The following is a 24,069-nucleotide window of genomic DNA, read 5'->3' as shown; positions in this document are numbered from 1 at the left end:
GTTGCTCTAGAAGGGTCCCAAATTCAGGTTTCCCACTGGCCTTCAGTCTCAGAATCGTTTTAAGAAAGGAAGAGTGTGGGCCAATCCTGGGGAGGACCCACCCTTCCAGACAAGGTCAAAAAAGAAAAGCTGGCAGGGAGGAGGGTAGAGGTGGGAACAGAGGCCCAATAGCTTGTCACCTCACTTAGTATTCTTCTCTGAATCATCTCGCCTCTAGCCATGGTCAGCCTCTCCACAGCATGATCCAAACATCTCTCTGTTGGCTCCCACATTCAGCCAAACTAAATTGTTTCCAAATATCCCATTCTCTCCCAGCCTGGGGGCCCCTGTCCTCCCGCCTTTCCTTGGAAGTACACCGAAGAGGCCAGATCTGCAGGAATGCCTCCCATGGCTGGGCCCCTCAGAACGACAGAAGCAAACTTTCTACAGGCTGCACCAGGCCCCAGGAGGCAACATCTGGGAGACAGAGCAAGGAAGCCCGCCTGGCAAAGAAATGACGAGAGCACCCACATACCCACCCCCAGCCACTCGATCCTCCTGGCAGCTTTCCCACATTGCGCATCTCTGCCGAGAACCAACCCAACTGTTGTTCACCTATCAGGGGATCACTGCCTCCTCAAATAAGGAGACACAGTCCTCCCTGCTGTGGAGTCACGAGAACGCAAGTGCCAAAGACTCTACCAAAGACTCTACCGGTTCTTGCATAAAATCTCTAGGCCCAGGGCCACAGGGAGCACACACAGTGCTTTCTGTGAATTACAAAGAAGAGGCCCCTCCGGGCAGAAGAACTTTCAGAAGTGCCTCCTCTGAGTGAGCAAAGCAGGAAAAAGTGTCCCCATTTGTGCCTCCGGACTGGCACTCTTGGGCAGGGCGTAATTTGTACAATTACATATGTGATCCTGAGTCAGCCCCCCTTTCAAAGCCTCCCCTAGGTGGTCTGGGGATTTTCCAGAGCCCTTGTGTTCACCAACCAGTCTTCGGCCATGCTCTTCCTTTCCTGCTTCAGTTCCCTGGTTGATGGCTCTACTTCTGAGGCCACTGGACAGGGTGCTGGAAGGTGCTGGAGACTGCTGGGAGGGTGCTGATGTCTAGACCGGGAGTACTCCCTGCTCCCCACCCCCCGGCCCCAGGGCCCTCAGAACTGCCAGTCTTTGAGAGGCTGGAGCTTGGCTGTGTCCTCAGCACCCGGGAATGAAGGCAGTGTTGCTGGAGGTTAGCATCACACAGAATCCGCTGCCTACAGGCCCTCTCTCTATAAGGCCAAGAGTCCCTGGGGCCAGGTCAAGCAAGGGTCACTATTCAGGGTAAATAGCAAGTGGTCCTCCCCATTCCAGTTCCCTCTGAGCCCATGGGGAAACCCTCCTGCTTCCACCATTCCTCTTATTTGAGGACAAACAAATGCCTGCCAGGGGCCCCATCCAACAGTTTTGGGGAAATACCTAACACATTGGAGTGAGTGGAGGCTCCCATATGATGCTGGGTGACCCTGAATTTGCTCCTCCCCCAGAATGTGCCACCCTGAAGCTGAAGTTTATTAAACATTAGAATTAGTTAAATTGCTTAATGTAGAGCTGAGGTTTGTGGCACCCAGAGCCGTGGACTTGAAGTGAGAAGCTGGTGAAATTCAGATCTACTCTCATGGATGATGCTCATTATCACTTTACTTCCTTGAGTTTAGATCACCTAATGTGTAAACTGAGCACAATGATGAATATTTGGGCACTCTCTAGATTTTCTAAGACCTTCCTGGAGCACAAAACTCTGGTCGGGATAATGCCAGGGTGAAAGAGCCCAAATTTGTACTTCTTATTACCTTATAGTTTATTTAGCTCCATATCTTACCTTGTTTTGTAACAGCCCTGCCATATGATCGCTTCTGTTCTCAGCTTGTGGTCCATTCCAACCTTTTTTTTTTTTTTCTGCCAGATGCAGAAAAATTGATAACTGGTATTGATTGCCTCATTCGGCGCGTATATTTTTTGCGTATATCAGTGTGGAATTTCTGGGTCAATTTCCAGTGGCTTGAGAAGACCCGTGAAGAGTAAGGTAGTTCTGCAGAAAAGCAGAAACCTAATCCAGAAGAGGGTTTCTGTGGCACTGAAGAGAGAGAAACCCAGCTCCTTGGAGAGTTCTCTAATACCCTGTTAGCAACAGCTACTGTGAGATGCAACTGGGTAGCAGCCAGTAGTCCCCAGCCCTAGGCTCTGGCATCTTTTCACCCTTCACCTCCCTTCCTCCTGCAAACACAAGACGGTTTGGATTATTATGCCTCCTTCTCATTGGTTCTTTTACCTCAAGGCACCTCATCACTGGTAAATCCAAGATGCAGCTGCTGCCCTGATTGGCTGATCTGTTGCTGGGGTGAAAGCCAGCATGGTGATACTGCTTTCCCAGATGTGGTCTCCTTTAGGCCCCGAAGCTACACACCCCCCAGTCAGTGTCTCTTGACCTTCCTCCCACCCCCAGATAGTCCCTCCTTCCTCTTGTGGTTGCACAGTAAACAATCAGTCCATCCAAGGGTTCCCTGGAGACCCAGAGGTTTTCATCTTTGCAGTGTTTAGCCTGCTAAAGTAGGCTTTCATATAATCCATGAAGGCAAAGTTGGGGGAAATCAGCCTTTGATAATCAAGAACACACACATCTCCACAAGACCCAGCAAGAGATCATAAATTTTTTAACAGCTAAATCCTCTAAAAGCCACTGATGCTGATATGTATGGCTTTGCATATAAAGCAAATGTATTAAAATGAGTGGCTTGCTAGTCCCCAACTGTTATCAGTCACCACTGGGCCTGAAATTCCACCATTAAGATTTATTCCTTTATGAATTTTCTTCTCCTGAGACTGACTGTGAAAATACAAAGAGCCCAAAATCTGTTCTGAAAGATGTGTGGAAGGGTTTCTTCATGGTCGAATGTGTTCAGAGACACCAACATATTTTACAACCCCTGTGATAGGCGGAATCATCACACCCAAAGACGTCCGTGTCCTAATCCATGGAACCTGTGGCAAAAGGGACTTGGCAGATGTGATTAACATTCAGAACCTTGAGATAGACAGGTTATCCCGGATCATCTGGATGGGTTCAATGTAATTACATGAGCCCTTAAAAGCAATGAGAGTTTCCTGACTGTGGTTAGAGATGTGGTGACAGAAGCCAGATCAGACAGATGTTGTGTTGCTGGCTTTGAAGCTGTAGGAAGGGGCCCACAAGTGAAGGAAGTGAAGGAATACAAGTGAATGCCTCTAAAAACTGGAAAAGAGGAAACAAATTCTCCCAAAGGGCTTCCAGAAACACAGTCCTGCCAACACCTTGTTTAACCCAGTGAGGCCTGAGTCAAACTTCTGACCAACCAAACTGTAAGATGATAAATTTGTGTTGTTTTAAGCTACCAAGTTTATGGTATTTTGTTACAGCAGCAATTGAAAACGAAAACACCCTTTCCCTTAGAGATTCATAGTGCACTTTGGCCTATTAAGGGCTCTAGGGAGCCGTTCAGTGAAGATACCCATTTAAATAAGCATTTCAGAAGTTTATTTGAAAACCCAACCTTTATTCCCCTATAAAATCTACTAGCATCTTAGAACAGGATGTGAAAGGGACGCCTGGTGGCTCAGCCAGTTAAGTGTCCGACTTCAGCTCAGGTCATGATCTCACGGTTCATGAGTTTGAGCCCTGTGTCGGGCTCTGTGCTGACAGCTCAGAACCTGGAGCCTGCTTTGGATTCTGTGTCTCCTCTCTCTGCCTCTCCCTCCCCCACTAGTACTCTGTCTCTCTCTCTCAAAAATAAATAAAACATTAAAAAAATTAAAAAAAAGAATATGAGGTGCAAAATACTGCATTCAAGCCTGAACTATTATTAACATCTTAGTGTGACTTAGTGGGTTTTTTTTCTTTCTTTCTTTCTTTTTTTTTTTTTTTTTTTTTTTTTAGAGAGAGTGTGTGCACATGCACAGGGCACATGCTCAGGAGGGGCTGCGGGAGAGGGAGGGAGAGAATCTTAAGCAGGCTCCAGGCCCAGTCTAGAGCCCTGCACAGGACTGGATCTCAGGACAGTGAGATCATGACCTGAGCCGAAATCAAGAGTCGAAGACTTAACCAACTGAGTCACCCAGGCGCCCCGGTTCGTAAGTTTTCAATGTCCTGGCTAGGTGAGAGAGAACAGGACACAGGATAAGCAGTTTTTGATGGGCCAGCATGGAGGTCTAAAGAAGTGAGACCTGGGTACAGGAAGTCAGTGGAAAGAGCAGGAGAATGGAGAGGAAGTGGACACATACTGAAGAAAAACTTCAGCTGCTACACAGCTTGTGTTGTTATTCTCAATAGTTTGTGTCAAATCTTGCCTATCACGTTTACCACCTTCTCTACAAAATTTGCCTTGACTTCCTCCTTTCCCTCGGCCCCAGGCTGGAAGGTCTTTGTATGTGTCTCCATGCCCCCCTGTGTTTATTTACCTCTGGTTATGGCAGCAATGTACTGAAATTGCCTGTTTATTTGTCCCTCCAGCTAACCTGAAGTTGCCAGAAGACAAGAGCTGTGTCTGGTTCATTGTTCAGATTGTTTATATCCCACTCATGCTCAGCACACTGAAATATGTGAGCCTCTGTCTTACCCTCTTTGGACCAGAAATGTATATGACCTTAATCCTGACTTCCTTCCTGATTGGTGGGTGCTATTGAGACCCAAATCACCACTCAGCCACAGTCCAGTCCAACAAAAACTCATGTTCCCAATAAATCCATACAGTACCTCTGTCAACCTTCTTATTATTTTTTTCATGGTAGATTGTGAGCCAGACTGATAGATCTCATTTTATTTATTATTTTTTTTAATGTTCATTTTTGAGAGAGAGAAGAGAGAGAGACAGAGACAGGGGCAGAGTGCAAGTGGGGGAAGGGCAAAGAGAGAGGGAGACGCAGGATCTGAAGCAGGCTCCACGCTCCAAGCTGTCAGCACAGAGCCCAATTTGGGGCTCGAACCTGAAAGGGCGGGCCTACGCCGGCCAACTCCATCTTGTTCTGTGTCCTTCACCCTGACCATGCCTCCTCCCCTTGAGTAACCTCCCGCTCACCTGCCTAACAGGACTCGGACCCTTCCCCAGCCAATCGGCTGAGGCCACAGCCATTACCTCACCAACTGCCCCTAGGCCCCAATAAAACCTTTGTCCTTTTGAAACTCGCTCTCTCTCCCCGGTATCTCACCACTGGGTCGGTGCAGGTAGGGGATTGAGCTGGAGCTAGCTCGAATAAAGGCTCTTTTGCTTTTACATCGGACTCGGCTCCCTGGTGGTATTTGAGGATCACGAATTCTGGCCATAATAGAACCCACAAACCATGAGATCATGACCTGAGTTGAAACCAAGAATCGGACGCTTAACCGACAGAGCCACCCAGGCGCCCCTGTCATAACTTTTTAAAAAAAAATCTACCTCCCTTCTTCTCTGGTGAAACAAACAGAGTTTAGCTTGAATGTGTTCCATGTTGTACCACAGCTTGTGGGGCTACAAGCAAGACTGAGATCAAAAGAACAAATGCTACACTTCCAAGATGGTTTATAGGAAGCAACAGAAAATAAGGAGTTGTAGATGTGAACAGGACACCCTGGGGAAAGGAAATGAGAGACTAGGTTAGTACTGGTGTGAGATGAGAGATAAAATGACACAGAGAGGGAATCTCATATATCACCTCTCCCATAATCCAGAAAGTCTTCTTGGATTTAGAGGACTTAGAAATAAAGAGAAACCAAAATTTCCTGTGGGGAACCACCCCTTCGCCTCTCATCTCCCAAGATGAAACACATGATTTGGGCCTGAACAATCAGAATCCTGAATCTACTAGTTCCAGTGACTGCAGGGAAGTGGCTAAAGAGAGCGACTTCTAAGTCTGAACTTGAACCTGGAAGGACAAAGTCCTGTAGCTGTTACTCAATGGAGAATGACAATAAACTAATATAAATAAGATTAGAGGTGAGAAATGGAGAAGGTCCCAGGCCTGATGATGCCACAGGACATGAGTCCTGGATTAAGTGTCATCTGAAGTCTTTTATATATGAGCCAATAAACTTCTTTTTCTGAGTAAGTCAGTTTGAGTCAGATTTCCATTCCAATGCAATCAAGAGTCCTGATGATGCAGAAGAAAGAACTTACATAGTGTGAAAAAAAGGTGGAGAGGCGACAGGCTGGCTCAGTGGGTAAAGGCTGTAACTCTTGATGTCAGGGTTCTAAGTTCAAACCCCATGTTAGGTGTAGAGATTACTTAAAAATAAAATCTTGGGGCGCCTGGGTGGCGCAGTTGGTTAAGCGTCCGACTTCAGCCAGGTCACGATCTCGCGGTCCGTGAGTTCGAGCCCCGCGTAGGGCTCTGGGCTGATGGCTCAGAGCCTGGAGCCTGTTTCTGATTCTGTGTCTCCCTCTCTCTCTCTGCCCCTCCCCTGTTCATGCTCTGTCTCTCTTTGTCCCAAAAATAAATAAACGTTGGAAAAAAAATAATAAAATAAAATAAAATAAAATCTTAAAAAAAAGTGTTGGAGAAACCTGAGAACCCAGAGGCAAGGACTAGTGAACACCTACTCCCAGTTCCCCACTCTAGGAAGGGCCACCTCTCACCACCCCTAAGTTCACAGGAAGAGGACTCCTCTGTACTGGGTTTGTTCAAAAGGTCGCTCCCCTGGCCACAACTGAGCCCACCATATTTTCTTCCTCAGGAAACTGGAACTGGGCCTAAGAGTCCAATGCCAGTGTAGGCTGGTGTCTTGAAGAGGAAAAGAGGCCAAACCTTGGCAGCCAAGGCATAGCTGTATTTTCTGTGTGCGGCCTCTGCAATAAAGGCAATGCATCACATTACAGATGAGGAAATTTGAAGGTCAGAGAGAGTATGTGACTTCGCCTAAGGCTGCACACTTGGTACAATTTTTACAGAACTGGAGTTCAGCTTTTCTGAATTCAAAGGTTAGGCACGAAACAGCTGGGTCAGAGCACCCTAAGCTGTGGACATACGAGCAACTTGAGTCGGATAGCAAGGGTGATCACAGCCTGGCCAGCCACCTAAGAAGAGTCCAGCCAAGTGCAAGCACTCAAAGATATCTCTCTGCTCAAAACATCAAAGAAATTCTGGTGCTTAAAGTGTCCCTCACTCGGTTCAGAAACTGGCTTTAGAGCGCTCGCAGACAATTTATACCGCCTCTACCTGCGCGGACTGAGCAGCCACCGACTCCCCGGAAACTACAACTCCCATTGAGCATGGCGACTGCGTGGACTAAACCCGGGCTAAACTACAAGCCCCAGCATTCCTTGGGAGAAAGACGCGAGTACGAAGGGACGGAGGGGCGTATTCACGTCGTCCGCGCGGGACCGTTAAATTTGAAACTTGGAGGGTTTGAGGTGGCTGCTTTGCGAAGGAGTCAAGTGCACGCTTTTGTCCTTCTTGTCTCTTCATTATTTCTAAGTGCAGGTTGCAGAAGGAAGCCCAGGCGTTCTGCGGCCCTGAGGAAAGGCTTGCGGCAGGACGAGGGCCTGAACCCGGAATGCAGGATGGCGGCGATGAAGAAGGAAGGGGGTGCTCTGAGGTAGGTATGCGAGAAGGGCTGCCGGGAGCTGGGCCTGCGAGACCCGAGGGTCCCTAGTCGGTGTCAGAGGCCCGGATCAAGAGCAGTCAAGGGGAACACGGTCGGGAGAAGAGCGGGCCCGACTGGAGCCTCCTTCCTGCTGGAGTCGTAAGGGGTGGATGTGAAGCCCCGGTAAAACCTCAGTGGGGTGAGGGCACGTGAGAACCCCGCTGCACCCAGCTTCAAAGCTAAGGTGGCTGTGCGACCCCAGTGGTACAAGGAACTTGGAATTTGTAGTGTGGTCTGTGTCTCTCAGCTCAGACGTTTGCTAGCTCTTTGACCTTGGACTTGTCTTAATATGGAAAATGCTGGCGAATTCAAAGTATCTGTGAAATTAACTGCCTCTAAATAAGTGCCCAACAAGTGGTAGGTGCTTCCATGGCAATGGCATGGTCAGAAATCTAAAAGCCCTTCTTTGCATGCTTGCTGCTTTTCCGTATTTAAATATATATCAGTTCTTCCAGGTTGGAATTCTGTATGCGTTTTCGTTATGGGGTCCACAATACTTAGATAAATGCCATATGGAGGGTTCTTTAACTCATGCAACAAATACTTATTGACCACCTACTAAGCGCTAGTATGGCAAATAAACAAAAAACACAAAAACCCCTGCCCTTGTGAAATTTAAGTTCTGAGGTGGGAGCAACAGACAATAACCAAGATCAATAAACTAAAAGATAGATGGTCAGTCCTAGAAGAACTAAAATGGTGGGGAGTAGGGGGGTTGGTGCAATTTTAGATAGTTTTGAACAGGAGTCTCACTAAGAAAGTCTCATTTGCGTCAAAACTTGAAGGGAACTCAAGAGCTAGTCATGCGTGTATCTGGGGGGAAGTACAGAGATTTGGAGGGTGAGGGTTGGGGGAGGGAGCAGCACCTGGCAAGTGTAGCTGGAGCCAAGTGAGCCAGGAGAGTACAAGGTGAAGGTGACGATGCAGGCATTCTAAGGACTTGGCTTTTACTCAGGTTTGAAAGTCACTGGAAGGTTTTGAGCAGAGGAAAGTCATGATCTGATATGGATTTAAATAGGATTGTGAGCTACAGTGTTGAAAAGACTTAAGGCAGAAAAGGATGAAAGCAGGGAGACCAGTTAAGAGGTTATTGAAATAATCCAGGCAAGAGAAGATGGTAACTTGAGCCAGACTAGAGACAGTGGAGATGAGAGGTTGCTTCCTGGATCTGTTTTGAAGGTAGAGCCAACAGGATTTGCTCACTGACTGGAGGTAGGGTGGTAGTGAGAGGGGTGTTAAGGATGGCACTGAGATTTTTGGCTTGTGTAACTGGAAAAATGAAAGTGCCATTTATTTGAGATGAAGGAAGACTGTGGGAGGAGCAGGTCTGGGAAGAGACAAGAGCAGGAAGGGATGGGAGCAGTCCCAGCTCAGTTTGGGACATTAGTTGAGATAGTTTAATTGCTATTTCACGATCAAGAGAAGAATTTCAGATGAACTCGGCAAACATTTATTCAGTGCTTACTAGCGTCAGATCCTATATTAGACCATGGGGATAGAAAACTAAATGACGTGCTGGGGTGCTTGGATGGCTCAGTCAATTAAGGGTCCAACCTCAGCTCAGGTCACAATCTCAGGTTCGTGAGTTTGAGCCCCACATCCAGCTTTCTGCTTTCAGCACAGAGCCTGCTTCAGATCCTCTGTCCCCTTCTCCCTCCCCTGCTTGCACTCTTTCTCTCTGTCTCAAAATAAATAAACAAACAAACAACAACAAATCAACAAAATGGCACAGCCCTTACATTTATAGGAGTCACACAATATAGTTAAAAAGTTGTGAGTAGTTACAACCTAAATTATTAATCACTCACAGTTTACTTTCTTTAGTTCTCATCTAGATTGAGGTCACACATAACTTTCACTTTATTTTGAGGATTAGTTCCTGTTTCTCAGTTTTAAACTCAGAGATGATGTCCCAGAGCCAGAAGTGGGCTTCTCTCTGACAATTGCAGAGCTCTGAAGTTCAGAGCACATACCCCCTGTGGTGATTGCCTTCAAAAAACTTGCGGGAATTTCCCCATCAACAGGCTTAACAGAATTGGAGTGGTGGGGACCAGTTGTGATCACTAAATTGTATCTTTGTCCCCTCTCTGGGAAATACATATTCATTCCAGTTTCAGTTTTAACTCATCAGTTGAAACATGGGGTGTTAGTCCAACAAACTATTTGCTAACTTTAAATGGGATGATGCATTAGTGGTAAGCATAAAATTGCTTTTTATCTACCTTGCCAAATTTATAATTTTTTCCCCTTCTTTTCTTCCTGGCTTAAACTTTACTCTTAGAACTGTCCACAGTATCCTAGTCACATTCTCTTTTCCGTTAGGCAATATTACAGCCATAAACTTGGAAACCAGGTCATAGAAAGGCTCAGAAGCTTAGGAGTATAAGAACACTACTAATGTGCCAGCCCACCATATTCAGCTCAAAGATCATGAATAATCACTTATCTGAAAGCATTTATAATAATCTAGTGATACAATAATGCGTTATTAGTATTGCTTTTGTTTCTCTCTTCACAGTGAAGCCATGTCTTTGGAGGGAGATGAGTGGGAGCTGAGTAAAGAAAATGTCCAACCCTTAAGGCAGGGGCGGATCATGTCTACGCTTCAGGGAGCATTGGCGCAGCAAGAATCTGCCTGTAACACTACTCTTCAGCAACAGAAACGGTGTGTAGAACGGTTTGGGGTGAACCTGTCATCATTCATCCCTAACTGTGGTTAGTAATGTAGGTGTGGATCCATGCAGATTGGCATAAGGAGTACTTTTCTTTTTTCTTTTTTTTTTTTTTTAATTTTTTTTTTCAACGTTTTTATTTATTTTTGGGACACAGAGAGACAGAGCATGAACGGGGGAGGGGCAGAGAGAGAGGGAGACACAGAATCGGAAACAGGCTCCAGGCTCTGAGCCATCAGCCCAGAGCCCGACGCGGGGCTCGAACTCACGGACCGCGAGATCGTGACCTGGCTGAAGTCGGACGCTTAACCGACTGCGCCACCCAGGCGCCCCAAGGAGTACTTTTCAAAGTTGATAGTGTGAGAATCTGTTCTCCACCTGCTTTTTCATCACACAACAGCTATCTAAAGATCTCCCTGAGTGTGATTACAAACAAGAGTATAGGATTTCATTTCATTATGTTATGGAGCAGCCAAACTTTTGTATCAATAGAAGTACATCTTGGGGCGTCTGGGTGGCTCAGTTGGTTAAGCTTCTGACTCTTGGTTTTAGCTAAGGTCATGATCTCGAGGTTCATGAGATTGTGCCCCACTCACTTTGGGCTCTGTGCTGACAGTGTGGAGCCTGCTTGGGATTCTCTGTCTCCCTCCCTGTCTCTGTCTCTCCCCTGTTCTCTCTCTCTCTCAAAATAAATAAATTAACTTAAAAAAAAAAATACATCTTGAGGCACCTGGGTGGCTCAGTCGATTAAGTGTCAACTCTTGGTTTCGGCTCAGGTCATGATCTCACAGTTCGTGAGTTTGAGTCCCGCATTGGGCTTCATGTTGATAGTGTGGAGCCTGCTTGGGATTCTCTATCTCCTTCTCTCTCTCTGCCTCTCCCCTGCTTGCTGTCTCTGTCTCTCTCAAAAAATATATTAAAAAAGATTTTTTTTTAAATAAAATAAAATGATACATCTTATACAGGGGACAATGAGAAGCAAAGTAAAGCAAGTATCATATTACAGTATTTACCAAAAGTATCATGTCATTCTGGATCCCTAAATAGAATTAACTCTTGGGGCGCCTGGGTGGCGCAGTCGGTTAAGCGTCTGACTTCAGCCAGGTCACGATCTTGCGGTCCATGAGTTCGAGCCCCGCGTCGGGCTCTGGGCTCATGGCTCAGAGCCTGGAGCCTGTTTCCAATTCTGTGTCTCCCTCTCTCTCTGCCCCTCCCCTGTTCATGCTCTGTCTCTCTCTGTCCCCAAAATAAATAAACGTTGAAAAAAAAAAATTAAAAAAAAAAAAGAATTAACTCTTTAATAATAACCAGTTAGAGAAATCGCTTCCTTGGATTTTGAGTACTCAGAGAGAGGGGATCTGCTATCTTGTATGTATACTCAATTTTTAACTTTCTAGGAAAGTATTTTTGAGAATGTGCCAAAAAATAAATAGTGACCTCCCAAGAAAAATATAAACCTGAAAGAAATTAAATTTATACTAGAAAGTGTCTCATTGATGATTTAATAAACTCTGAAAAAAGAAAAGCCAAAAAATACTACAGTTGGACAGCACAGGGGTTAGGGGCACCGACTCCCCAAGCGGTAGAAAATCCATTCGTAACTTTCAACTCCCCCAAATTTATTAAAAGCCTACTGTAGGGGCATCTGGGTGGTTCAGTCAGTTAAGCATCTGACTCTTGATTTTGGCTCAGGTCATGATCTCACTGTTGGTGGAATTGAGCCCCACATCAGGCTCTTCACTATCAGTGCAGAGCCTGCTTGGGATTCTCTCTCTCTCTCACTCTCTGCCCTTCCCCCTCCCCACCCCCAAAATAAATAAGTAAACTTAAAAAAAAAAAAAAAAGCCTACTGTTGACTGGAAGCTTTACTGATACATAACATAAACAGTTAACACATATTTTGTATATGTATTATATACTATACTACAATAAACTACAGAAAAGAATATGTTGTTAAGAAAATCAGAAAGAAGAGAAAATATATTTATAGAACTATATACTATTTACTTGGAAAACATCTCCATATAAATAAACCCACATATTTCAAACCCATGTGGTTCAAGGGTCAACTGTACTGCATTATTCAAATGGACCTATAGAACTTACTTTCCTAGATAAGCTTTTTTCAAAAAAGTGAACTAAAATATCCTTTCCTACCTTGAATCTCTGACAAAAAAATTTCGCCATCATAGTCAAGTTATCATAAATTTGGGGTTATAATGTAATGAATGTCCTCGTTCATCTCATTGGATCTTTAAAAGTATCAAAAGATTATGGTGTTGTATTGTTAACTCTTCTTCCTGGTTTCTGTGATATTGTACTAGTGTTTCCACTTCTCGAACCTTCCTTTTTTCTTATTGGCTTCCTATTGCATTTTACCTAAGTCTTTTGTTCATTGCCCTGTGTGTCCTTACATATTCACATTTTCCGGGTTTGTTTAACAGCTATTTACATCTCTTATTTGCCTTCTAAATGTCTTTTTATCTACTCGTAACATATAATCACTAATGTATTAAATACTGAATCACTTCTCTTATAAATGATCTTCCTTCTTCTACTCCATTTTGGTTAATGGTACCAAAACTCACTTGAATGATCTTACTCATTGCCCTCTCATCCAAATTATATTTAGTCAGTTTCTCAGGTGTGGGACTTTTTTTTTCTTAAAGTATAATTTACATGCTGTGAATGCTCAGATTTTTAGGTGTACCATTTAATCAGTTTTGACATGCACTTCAACCCACAGAACATTATTATCTCTGAAAGTTCTCTCATGCCCATTCCCAATCAGTGTTCTTTCTCTCCCCCATGAAGAAACCAATGATCAGATTTCTGTCATCATAGATGATAGAATAAGCATCATTTGATGCTTATTCTAGAAGCTTATGTAAATGAGGTCATACATTTCTTTCACTCAGCCTGTTTTATTAGGCTTTTCCATGTTGCATGTATCAGATTGTTCCTTTTTATTACTGAGTAGTGTTTCATTTGTTTATCCATTTATTAATTGATGGACATTCGATTCTTTACAGTTTTGTGCTTCATGAATAAAGCTACTGGGGACATTCTTGTACAAGGATTTTTGTGGACATAGATTTTCATTTCTCTTAGAACTGTTGGGGGGTGCTTGGGTGGCTCAGTCGTTTACGAGTCCGACTTTGGCTCAGGTCATGATCTCGCAGTTTGTGAGTTCAAGCCCCTCATCAGGCTTGCTACTGTCAGCACAGAGCCTGCTTCGGATCCTCTGTCCCTCTCCCCCCTGCCCCCCTGCCCCTTCCCTGCATGCAGCTCTCTCAAAAATAAACATTAAAAAAAAAAAAAAGAACAGAACTGAAACTGATGGGTCATATAAATATGTTTAACTTTTTGGGGCACCTGGGTTTCTCAGCTGGTTAAGCATTGGACTTCGTCTCAGGTCATGATCTGGAGGTTCATGGGTTTGAGCCCCACATCAGGCTCTGCGCTGACAGCATTGAGCCTGCTTGGGAGTCTCTCTCTCTCTGTCCCTCCCCCATATGCCTGCACTCTCACTCTCAAAAATAAGCTTAAAAAATAAAATGAATGTATAACTTTTTAAGAAACTGGCAGTTTTCCAAAGAGTTTATAACATTTTACACTTCTGTCAGCTATGTATGAGAGTTTGCCTTCTCCAAATCTACTTCAGTATTTGGTGGTGCCAGTCTTTCATTTTAGCCATTTTGGTGGGTATGTAATAATATTATGGTTTTACTTGTGATTTCCCTGGTGATTAATGATGGTGAGCACTTTTTCTCATGGTTACTGGCCTTTTTTTTTTATTAATAGATCATAGATTTTACTCTTTTTTTCTTTCTTTCTAGAGAGTGCATGCATGACTGGGGGAGAGGGGCAGAGGGAAAGAGAGAGAGATGCTTAAGCTCTACACTGAGCATGGAGCCTGACACAGGGGCTCGATCCCACAACACTGGGATCCTGACCCGAATCGAAATTAAGAGTCTGACGCTCAACCAACTGAGCCACCCAGGCACCCCAGTTATTGGCCTTTTAAATCTCTTTTGTGGTGTATTTGTTCAGACATTCTGCCCAGTTTTAAAATTGGATTGCAGGAGACCTTTACCTAGTCTGTGTACAAGACTTTTATGAAATAATGTGTTGTAAACATTTTCTTCCAGTTCATGGTTGCCTGTTTTCTCAGTGGTGTTTTTTGATGAGCAGACATTTTTCATTTTGATTAAGCTTAATGAATTAGTTTTTCTTTTATGGTTAGTGCTTTTTTGTGTCTTTAGATCTTTGCAAAGATCCAAAGTTCCAAAGATACTCTCCTGTGTTTTCTTCTAGTAGCTTTATTGTTTCACCTTTTATGTTTCAGTCTATGATTCATCTTAAATTTATCCTTGTGTACACTGTAAGGCTGGAAAAGTTCTTTCTGCCCACCCCCCACCCCCCAATATGGATTTCTAGTTGTTCTGCCTCCATTTGTTGAAGAGATTTTTTTTCTTTTTCCCCACTGAACTGGTTTGGGGCCCTTGTGAAAAAGAAATCATTTGACTGTATGTGTGTGGATATTTCTGGACTGTATTCTCTTCCATTGATCTAATTGCTTATCCTTTCACCAATTACATATTGTCTTGATTAGCTTTATATAGTAAATCTTGACTTAGGGTAGAGTGAGTTCTCCAATTTTTGTTGTTCTTTGTTAAATTTGTTTTGGCTATTTTAGGTCCTTTGCTTTTCCAAACAAATTTTAAAATCTTGTCAGTTTTAAGAACAGAGCCTTGTAAGATTTTGGTTGGATTGCATTGCATCTATAGAGAAATTTGGAGGGTTGCTGATATTTATCAGTAGTGTCTTAGATTTTATTTTTTCACCATTTCGGTAGGTAATCCCGTCATCATGTCATACTTAAATCACCATATTAGCTTCATAATTGTAGTTCCTTATATAAATTCTTTTATTCCTGAAATGTTACTTAATTGATCTTTTTGAAGTCTTTACTTATCATATTTAAGATATTCTCCAATTATTTTTTTTTAATGTTTATTTTTATTTTTGAGAAAGAGAGAATGAGAGTGTGGGAGAGGCAGGGAGAGAGGGAGACACAGAATCCGAAGGAGGCACCAGGCTCCGAGCTGTCATCACAGAGCTGGACATGGGGCTTGAACCCACAAACCACGAGATCATGACCTGAACTAAGGTCGGATGCTTAACTGACTGAGCCACCCAGGCACCCCAAGATATTCTCCAATTAAGGAGTCAGTAGTAGCTTGAGCGGATGGAACCCAAAGTCTTTATTTTTAATTTTTTTTTTTTTTTAAGGTAATCTGTATGCCTAACAAGGGGCTTGAACTCACAACGTTGAGATAAAGTGTTGCATGCTCTTTCAACTGAGCCAGCCAGGCACCCAAAGTCTTTAAATTTACATTTAAAGCATGCCCTTCTTACTTCTCCAGATATCTCCACTTATTCACAATACTGTCTTATAGCTCAGTTTCCTCTTGATAAACTCTCCCACTTTTACAACTTTATTCAATGCTGATTTCTTGGAAAACTCCACTTTTCTTTGAAATTTTATGGTTCCTTCAGAGTCCCACCTTCTGATGCTGCTTCTGTGATACCCCCTTTTGCTTCTCAAAGGCTTTACTTTCCATTCTTGGCAACTGTAATATACTATACCACTTTGTATTGTGGGTTAATTTTTCATTTGTATACTTTGTCTTTTATTTTTAATGTTTGTTTATTTTTGAGAGACAGAGAGAGCGAGTAGGGGAGGGGCAGAGAGAGAGAGGGAGACAGAGAATCCGAAGCAGGCTCCACGCCGTTAGTGCAAAGCCCAAAGTGGACCCACGAACCGTGAGATCATGACCTGAGCCAGAGTCGGATGCTCAACCAACTGAGCCACGCAGGCGCCCCTATACTTTGTCTTTCTTTTTTTTTTTTTTTTTTTTTTTTTCCAACGTTTATTTATTTTTGGGACAGGGAGAGACAGAGCATGAACGGGGGAGGGGCAGAGAGAGAGGGAGACACAGAATCGGAAACAGGCTCCAGGCTCTGAGCCATCAGCCCAGAGCCTGACGCGGGGCTCGAACTCACGGACCACGAGATCGTGACCTGGCTGAAGTCGGACGCTTACCCGACTGCGCCACCCAGGCACCCCTATACTTTGTCTTTCTTATTGGAGTATAAATTCCTTTGTGTCATGAACTATTTTGTAATTCTGACATAACCCTTTATACAGCTATTATTGATGAAACATTTATCTAAAGCATGGTTTATTACCTAGTACCTCCCTCTGTTCTAACTGGTCAGTCTTAACTTAATCTTAGCCCTGCCTTTCCCAGCTCCTTACAAAGTAAAATTTTACGCTTTCTTTGAAGCACTCCCCAAAGTACATATTGGTATTATTCTTCTCTGACTGATGTTACCCATGGAATTTTACTTTAAAATTCTTACTTCTATGTTTGTGTGTGTGTGTATGTTTAGTTCAATACTACTATATACATATAAAATAATAGCTCTCATTTATTGAGTACTTATTCTGTCTAAGCACTTTATACTAAGAGTAATCAACCTAATAAGATAGATAGTTGCTACAGTAGTCCTGCCTTTTCTGTGGTTGCACTTTTCCTCAGTTTCACTTACTCACTCTCAACTGCAGTCCAGAATCCGATGGCCCTCCTGACATATTATCAGAAGTCAGTAGTAGTCTAATGCTACATTACGGTGCCTACATCATTACCCTCACTTCATCTCATGATGTTGGCATTTTATCATCTCACATCCTCACAGGAAGAAGATGAAAGATGAGCATAGTAACAATAAGATATTTTGAGAGAGAAACCACATTCACATAACTCTTATTATAGTATATTGTTGTAATTGTTCTATTTTGTTATTGTTGTTGTTAATCCCTTACGATGCCTAATTTATAAATTGAACTTATTCATAGGTATGTGTGTACAGGAATGAAACAAAATATATGTAGGTTTTGAAAGTATCCTGGATTTCAGGCATCCATTGGGTATCTTGGAAAGTATCCCCCTACACAGAAAGGGGGGGGTTTCTGTATTATTATCCCCATTTTACAGATGAAGAGACTGAAAATAGAATTTAAACAGCTTGTTTATTGTCACTCTGCTAGTGATGAGTGGAGCTGCATTTGAACCTGGGGAGTCTTGTTCCAGAGCTTTACTGCTGTGTAATTCTGGTTTTTGATATGTTGTCTTAGAATTTGTTTATCTAATTTCTACATGTTTTGTCCCTCCTGTTCTGTTATCTGGCAGAATCTTGATGATTTCTATTTTTCTTTCTATTTAACAAAGCCTCAAACTCCAGTGCAGTTATTTGAATTGATATTAAACACTTAAAAAAATTAATAAAAATGGAGGTGTGACATATTTATTTGGCTGTTCTCGCTATTGCTTGTGCTAACATTTTCTGTTTAAATTTCAGGGCATTTGAATCTGAAATTCGATTTTACACTGGAAATGATCCTCTGGATGTTTGGGATAGGTGGGTCTTTTTTATTTAACAAGGGCAATAGAAACTTAACAAATGAGTCCTTATGACCATACTTCTCAAATTAGGGTATACAGAAGTATGTCGGAGTACAAAGTGGTGTCTTGGGGACATGGAAAGACAGAATAATCATAGTGTTTCTTCTTGAGGTGTTCAGGACTGAAGAAATTTCAACTTTGTGGCAGGCAGCTGAGAGCTACACCCTTTTTCTCCCCATCCTCTTTATTTCCCAGAGGTATATGTTAGCAATATGTGGTAAAGCTTGAGGGATATAGATTTAGGACATGACATTGAGGACCTCTAAATAAACATACTTCCAATATATTAGATATTTCTGCCTAAGAAAGTCAAGAATGGGTCTTGGTGCAAGAACGAAAGTACACATTAAACTTTAAAATTATTTTTTTCCTTTCCATTCAGGTATATTAACTGGACAGAGCAGAACTATCCTCAGGGGGGGAAAGAGAGTAATATGTCAACATTATTAGAAAGAGCTGTTGAAGCACTACAAGGAGAAAAACGATACTATAATGATCCTCGATTTCTTAGTCTCTGGCTCAAATTGGTAAGTCGTTCCTCAAGTGCCATCTGAGTTTAAAATATTAAACCAAGAGGGGCTCCTGGGTGGCTTAGTCAGTTAAGCAGCCGACTTCAGCTCAGGTCATGATCCCGCAGTTTGTGGGTTCGAGCCCCGCGTCAGGCTCTGTGCTGACAGCTCAGAGCCTGGAGCCTGCTTCAGATTCTGTGCCTCCCTCTCTCTCTCTGCCCCGCCCCCATTCACACTCTGTCTCTCTCTGTCTCTCAAAAATGAATAAATATTATAAGAAATTTTAAAAAATAAAATATTAAACCAAGAGATTTTTTTCTAGAGCTGTCTGGTACACACCAGAAAATGGCAACACTTGAGCCATTTAATAGATACTAAACATTTAGTAAAATACTCAATGTTTGTTAACTTGGCTCTATTTAAAGATAGATTTTAATGTAAGGGTTTTTTACCCCTTTAAAAGTGATCATAGGGCCATGCAACTGTGCTGGGGCGGAGGATGTGTGGGAGCCAACACATGGCAGTAGCATGATTGTTTGGGAACAAGTTTTTGTAGGTGATTCTGGTATTCCTGTGTCTCCTTTTTGAGAATCATTACCATAAAAAGGTAAATGTTTTTTATGTAGTATATTGCTACATCCAAAAATATCTGCCTGACCACTTTGTACTGTCTCATTTGACATGTAGTTCTTTTATCTAGAAAATTTTTTTATGAAAACATCTTCAAATAAAATAATGATGTGGGTTTCCTAGGTATTTACTTCATTGATTTTATCCTAAATGAGATTAGAATAAGTGATAAATATTTAGACTAGAATGTTAGATAATAGATAACTAGATAATGGATAATTAGATACTTATAAAAATAAATTATTAAAAATTAAAAATAGGGAAAAAATTAATATAAATAAATAAATAAATAAATAAATAAATAAATAAATAAAGATAAAAAAATAGGGGGCCACCTGGGTGGCTCAGTCAGTTGAGCATCTGACTCTTGATTTTGGCTCAGGTCATGATCTTGTGGTTTGTGGGTTCGAGCCCCACATGGGGCTCTGCATTGATAGCATGGGGCCTGCTTGGGATTCTCTCTCCCTGTCTCTCTGCCCCTCCTCTTCTTGTACATGGACTCTCTCAAAATAAATAAATAAACTTAAATAAATAAAAATAAAAAATAGGCGTGGCTCAGTCAGTTGAGCATCTGACTCTTGATTTCAGCTCAGGTCATGATCCTAGGGTCATGGGAACGAGCCTCACGTCAGGCTTCATGCTGAGCATGAAGTCTGCTTAAGATTCTCTCTCTCTCTCTGTCTCTCTCTCTCTCTCTCTCTCTCTCTCTTTCTTTCTTTCTCTCTTTCTGTTCCCCTCTCCCACTTGTGCATTCTCTCTACAAAAAATAATAATAATAAAAATCTATAAAAATAGATAATTCTGTAACACTAAATAATTCAAAATAATAGAATATTTACAACAAGCATTGTAATATAAAACACTGACATTTAAAATTGATAAAATTTCTGGCTAAAACATATCTCTTGAGAGCTTATCTTAAACTTCAAATAGGGACTCCTAGGTGGCTCAGTAGGTTAAGCATCCTCCACTTGTGCTCTATCTCTCTCTCTCTCTCAAAAATAAATAAACATTAAAAAAAAAAAAAATGTTCAGTGGCACCTGGGTGTCTCAGCTGGTTAAGCATCCGACTTCAGCTCAGGTCATGACCTGCTGTTCCCAAGTTCAAGCCCTGCATTGACAGCTCAGAGCCTGGAGCCTGTTTCAGATTCTGTGTCTTCCTCTCTCCCTCTCTGCCACTCCCCACTTGCGCTCTCTCTCTTCCTCTCAAAAATAAACACTAAAAAGAAACTTTAAAAAAACCTTCAAATATTACTAATAAAGGAAATTAGGTAAATCCTGAAGGCATACTCTATCTTGGTTTCCATAGGACATTTGACATATTTTGGCGTCATTATTGACAAGTTGGAGAAATTATCTTAGAAATATCAGTGATAGGAATTTATGACAAAGGATGATATCCAAAGAATGCTAAACAGATTTGTTAGCATGGGGACTATGGTCCCTGGTAGCATGCTGATGGATTTTGTTTTTCATTCTGTCCTATATAATACTCTTAACTTATATAATGTTCTTATGTGTGTTTTATTAAAGGTTTGGACTAGATAAACCTCTAAAGTAACTCTTAATCCTAGGATTCTATGATTATATTTACTTGGAACTATTAAAAGTAACAATTGGAATAATTTTTCTGTTCATAAATGCTAACCTGGTGCTGGTACTAAAGAGTAATGACATTGTCATAACATAAACAGCATAGTCTAGACCAATGCTACTGAAAGAATGGTCCGTGGAGTGTTCAAGATAAAAGTTCCAAATAAGCATTTAGAGGTTTGGTTAACAAATTTGACATTACCACAACATCCAAACACATCATCATTTTTCTAGTGACTTCTATTTCTATTGCAATTTTTAAAAATACCAGTCAACAATGCAATGGAAACTTTAAACACACACACACCGAAACTGGCCCCTTTACCACAGGCAGTCTAGTCTGAGAAGTACTGGTCTAGACACCCCTCATATTCAAATGATCAGCAATAATTGGAACATAGTAGATAGTTAGCAAGCATATTAACCTATTTTGCTGTTTTTATTTTTTCCCTTATGGTCAAGAGGAGTAACAGTTGGGTTCTGCACTCTACTCCTTTCTTTTGCTTTGCAGAAAACTTTCTCCACTCCAAGAGTTATTTTTATAAGGAATGACTACAATCTAGCTAAGGAAAAATTTGTTCTTAGAAAATATCCAGGATTTTGAGTTAAAAGTATAAAATTGTTTTAGTTGGCTTGTTAGGGGTTACCAAAAAGATTTATTTAACTTTTGGATATATTAATCTAACCATGTGGTCCTTTTATTTATGTTATTTCTTAAGTGATCTCATATAGCACTCTGGAATAACCTGATCTTTATTGGCTGTTTTATGCTGAACCAGAGCTATTCAGAAAGCCATTAACAAGTGCAGTCAATGTTAACCTTTATTTATGTAGTAACAGATATCAAGGACCAGATCTGATACTGATAACATATTCAGAATTATAACTTTGCTTGAATCACCATCACATATGGGAAAACATCACTAATTGGGATAAGCAGAGAACTCCATTTACTGACTTACTACAAAACTAAACTGTAAAATATTAATTGTTTTTGTCAAAGATATAAGTGGAGCATTTCATTTATTCAACCTTTTTCTACCAGACCCTGGTTAGGAACTGGAGATATAGTGGATAGCAATGTTTTGTGCCTTTGTGGAGCCTACTTTATTGGGAAAGACAGATGTTAAGCATTTAATTGTCACAAAAGAGAAAGAGAGAACTATCGAGTTGTGTAGAAGGGAATACATAGAATGAGGACTTAACCTAGGCCAGACAATCAGGAGAGATGAGAGAAACTATATTTAGTAAATAAACAGGAGAAAATGTTAGCCTCCTTAGTAGTATAAGAACTCCTAATTAGAACACTGAAATGCCATTTTTATATGAAATTAGAAACTTAAAATAGGTATTTTCTGTGAAATTAGTCTTTGGGAATAATTACTAGCATTTTAAATTTGTATAACCCTTTTAGAAAGCAATTTGTTACTTTTTAACATAGTTCTACTTCTAGAAATTTATCTTAAGGGAATAATATGAAACATGAAAGGTGGTGTGCATGAAGATACTTGTTACAGGGGTACCCGGTGGGTGTGGGGGCTCAGTCAGTTAAGCCTCTGACTCTTAATTTCAGCTCAGGTCATGGTCTCATGGTTTGTTGGTTCAGGCCCCACATCAGGCTCTGTGCTGGCAGTGCAGAGCCTGCTTGGGATTCTCTCTCTCCCTCTCTCTCTCTGCCCCTCTCCCAATTGCATATGCTCTCGCTCTCTCTCTCTCTCTCTCTTTTTCTCTCTCTCTCACTCTCTCTGTCTCTCAAATAGACTTAAAAGAAAATATTTTAAAAAAAGATATTTGTCATAGAATTATTTTCTACCTGGGTAAAGTAGAAGCTGTATATCCAAAAAAATAGGGGAATGGTTAAATGATGGAAGATTACTAGATAGAACATTATTCATCCATCTGAAAGTGATAAAGGGTAAGCAGAAGCATGGAAAAATGAACCCTGAACTGCTAAGTGGAATTAAAATTTCCTTATGATTAAAACTTTATAAATGATAAAAATCCTTTTATGCTATTTAAAATGATATATGTTCCTTTTTTTTCCTTAAGGGAAAAAAAGACTGAAGAAAATATGTCAAACTGTTAATGGTACAGGATTTTTATTGACATGTTCCCCCACCTTCTTACTACTAGAATTGTCTACATTATAGCTGGTCTTAAAAGATCGCTTGTAAAATGCAGATTTGACCATATCATTCCTTTGCTTATAGTTCTCCCACCAGAACACACATGCGTTGGGTATCAGGTAAATTTAAAATCGATTAGCTTGACATTTAAGACCTGTCACACCTTTTTTTCCCCAAACTCCTGTCTTGTCTGATCCCCACAAACTTGTAGTCTTCTCTGTCTTTGCTTATACTATTTTCTCTGTCTGGAATGCCTTTCCATTGCCATTTTCTACCAGATACAAGTCTATTCCTCCTTGAGGGCCACACTCAAATGTCATACCTTCTTGAAGTCTTCTCATCCTTTTTTCTTACAAATTAATCTCTTCTGTCTACTTTTTAGGTCTTCCCAGTATAGCCCTTATAACGTTATATTATAAAAAATACATATTTTTTCAATGCAGAAACTACATATAGTAATGCCAGTGATTTTTTTTTTAGCAGATAATAGACAGTAAATGAATAGAAATTGGTTAACTGTTAATGCTTTTAATTTGTTACAGGGGCATTTATGCAATGAGCCTCTGGATATGTACAGTTACTTACACAACCAAGGGATTGGTGTTTCACTTGCTCAGTTCTATATCTCATGGGCTGAAGAATATGAAGCTAGAGAAAACTTTAAGAAAGCAGATAAGATATTTCAGGAAGGGATTCAACAGAAGGCTGAGCCACTGGAACGACTGCAGTCACAGCACCGGTAAACTTCTCTGGAGCTTGTCTTTACTCTTTAAAACTAATAAATATAAATAGTTGTTTTTGCATCTGAATAAAATGCTCCCCATGGCAAGTTTACTTAGTTACTATTTAATTTTTTAAAAGATCTATTTAAATATTTTTTATTTAACATATAGTACAATTTGTTTGGTGTATAGTTTTCACAATTGAATAGGGACATGTAACCATTACTGACCAAAATATCCAATAGTTCCATTGCTCCGTAGAATTTCTTTATGCTCTCCCTTTGTAGTTCAACACTTAGGCTCACTCCCAATCCCTGGTAACCACTGATCTGTTTTCCGGCCCAGTAGTTTTGCCTTTTCCATGATGTCATATACATTGCATCATATAGTATGTGTGGCGTTTTGAGTGTGTCTGCTTTCATTTAGCATAATGCATTTCAGTTATTAAATTGGTTCTACTTTAAAGATGGATTTTATATGTATAGTCTGAATACCAGTCTTTTGTTAGATATGTGACTTGTAAATCTTTTCTCCCAGATTAACTGTTGACTATGTTTTTTCTTAACGGTGTTTTATAGAACAAAAGTTTTTAATTTCGGAGAATTCTAAAATCAATTATTTAAAAGAAAAGAAAAGAAATTATTTTTTTGTATGGATCATGCTCTTGGTATGTC

The 24,069-nt window shown here is 41.2% G+C and overlaps 1 protein-coding gene across 1 annotated transcript in view; it reads left to right on the top strand.

Moving 5' to 3' along the window:
- The first annotated feature begins 7,293 nt into the window (after positions 1-7,293).
- The window catches only part of BUB1B (BUB1 mitotic checkpoint serine/threonine kinase B), a 50,692-nt gene continuing 33,916 nt past the window's right edge, over positions 7,294-24,069 (top strand). The window contains exons 1-5 of the mRNA XM_043555675.1: positions 7,294-7,563; positions 10,130-10,276; positions 17,712-17,771; positions 18,198-18,342; positions 23,216-23,412. Coding sequence (XP_043411610.1) covers positions 7,529-7,563; positions 10,130-10,276; positions 17,712-17,771; positions 18,198-18,342; positions 23,216-23,412 — 584 coding nt within the window. The 5' untranslated portion in view covers positions 7,294-7,528. The remainder of the gene's footprint in view (positions 7,564-10,129; positions 10,277-17,711; positions 17,772-18,197; positions 18,343-23,215; positions 23,413-24,069) is intronic.

This window comes from Prionailurus bengalensis, chromosome B3 (genome assembly GCF_016509475.1).
Source record: "Prionailurus bengalensis isolate Pbe53 chromosome B3, Fcat_Pben_1.1_paternal_pri, whole genome shotgun sequence".
Classification (NCBI taxonomy): Eukaryota; Metazoa; Chordata; class Mammalia; order Carnivora; family Felidae; genus Prionailurus; species Prionailurus bengalensis.
The sequence above is the reverse complement of the archived record's forward strand: the minus strand, read 5'-3'. Positions and strand labels throughout refer to the sequence as shown.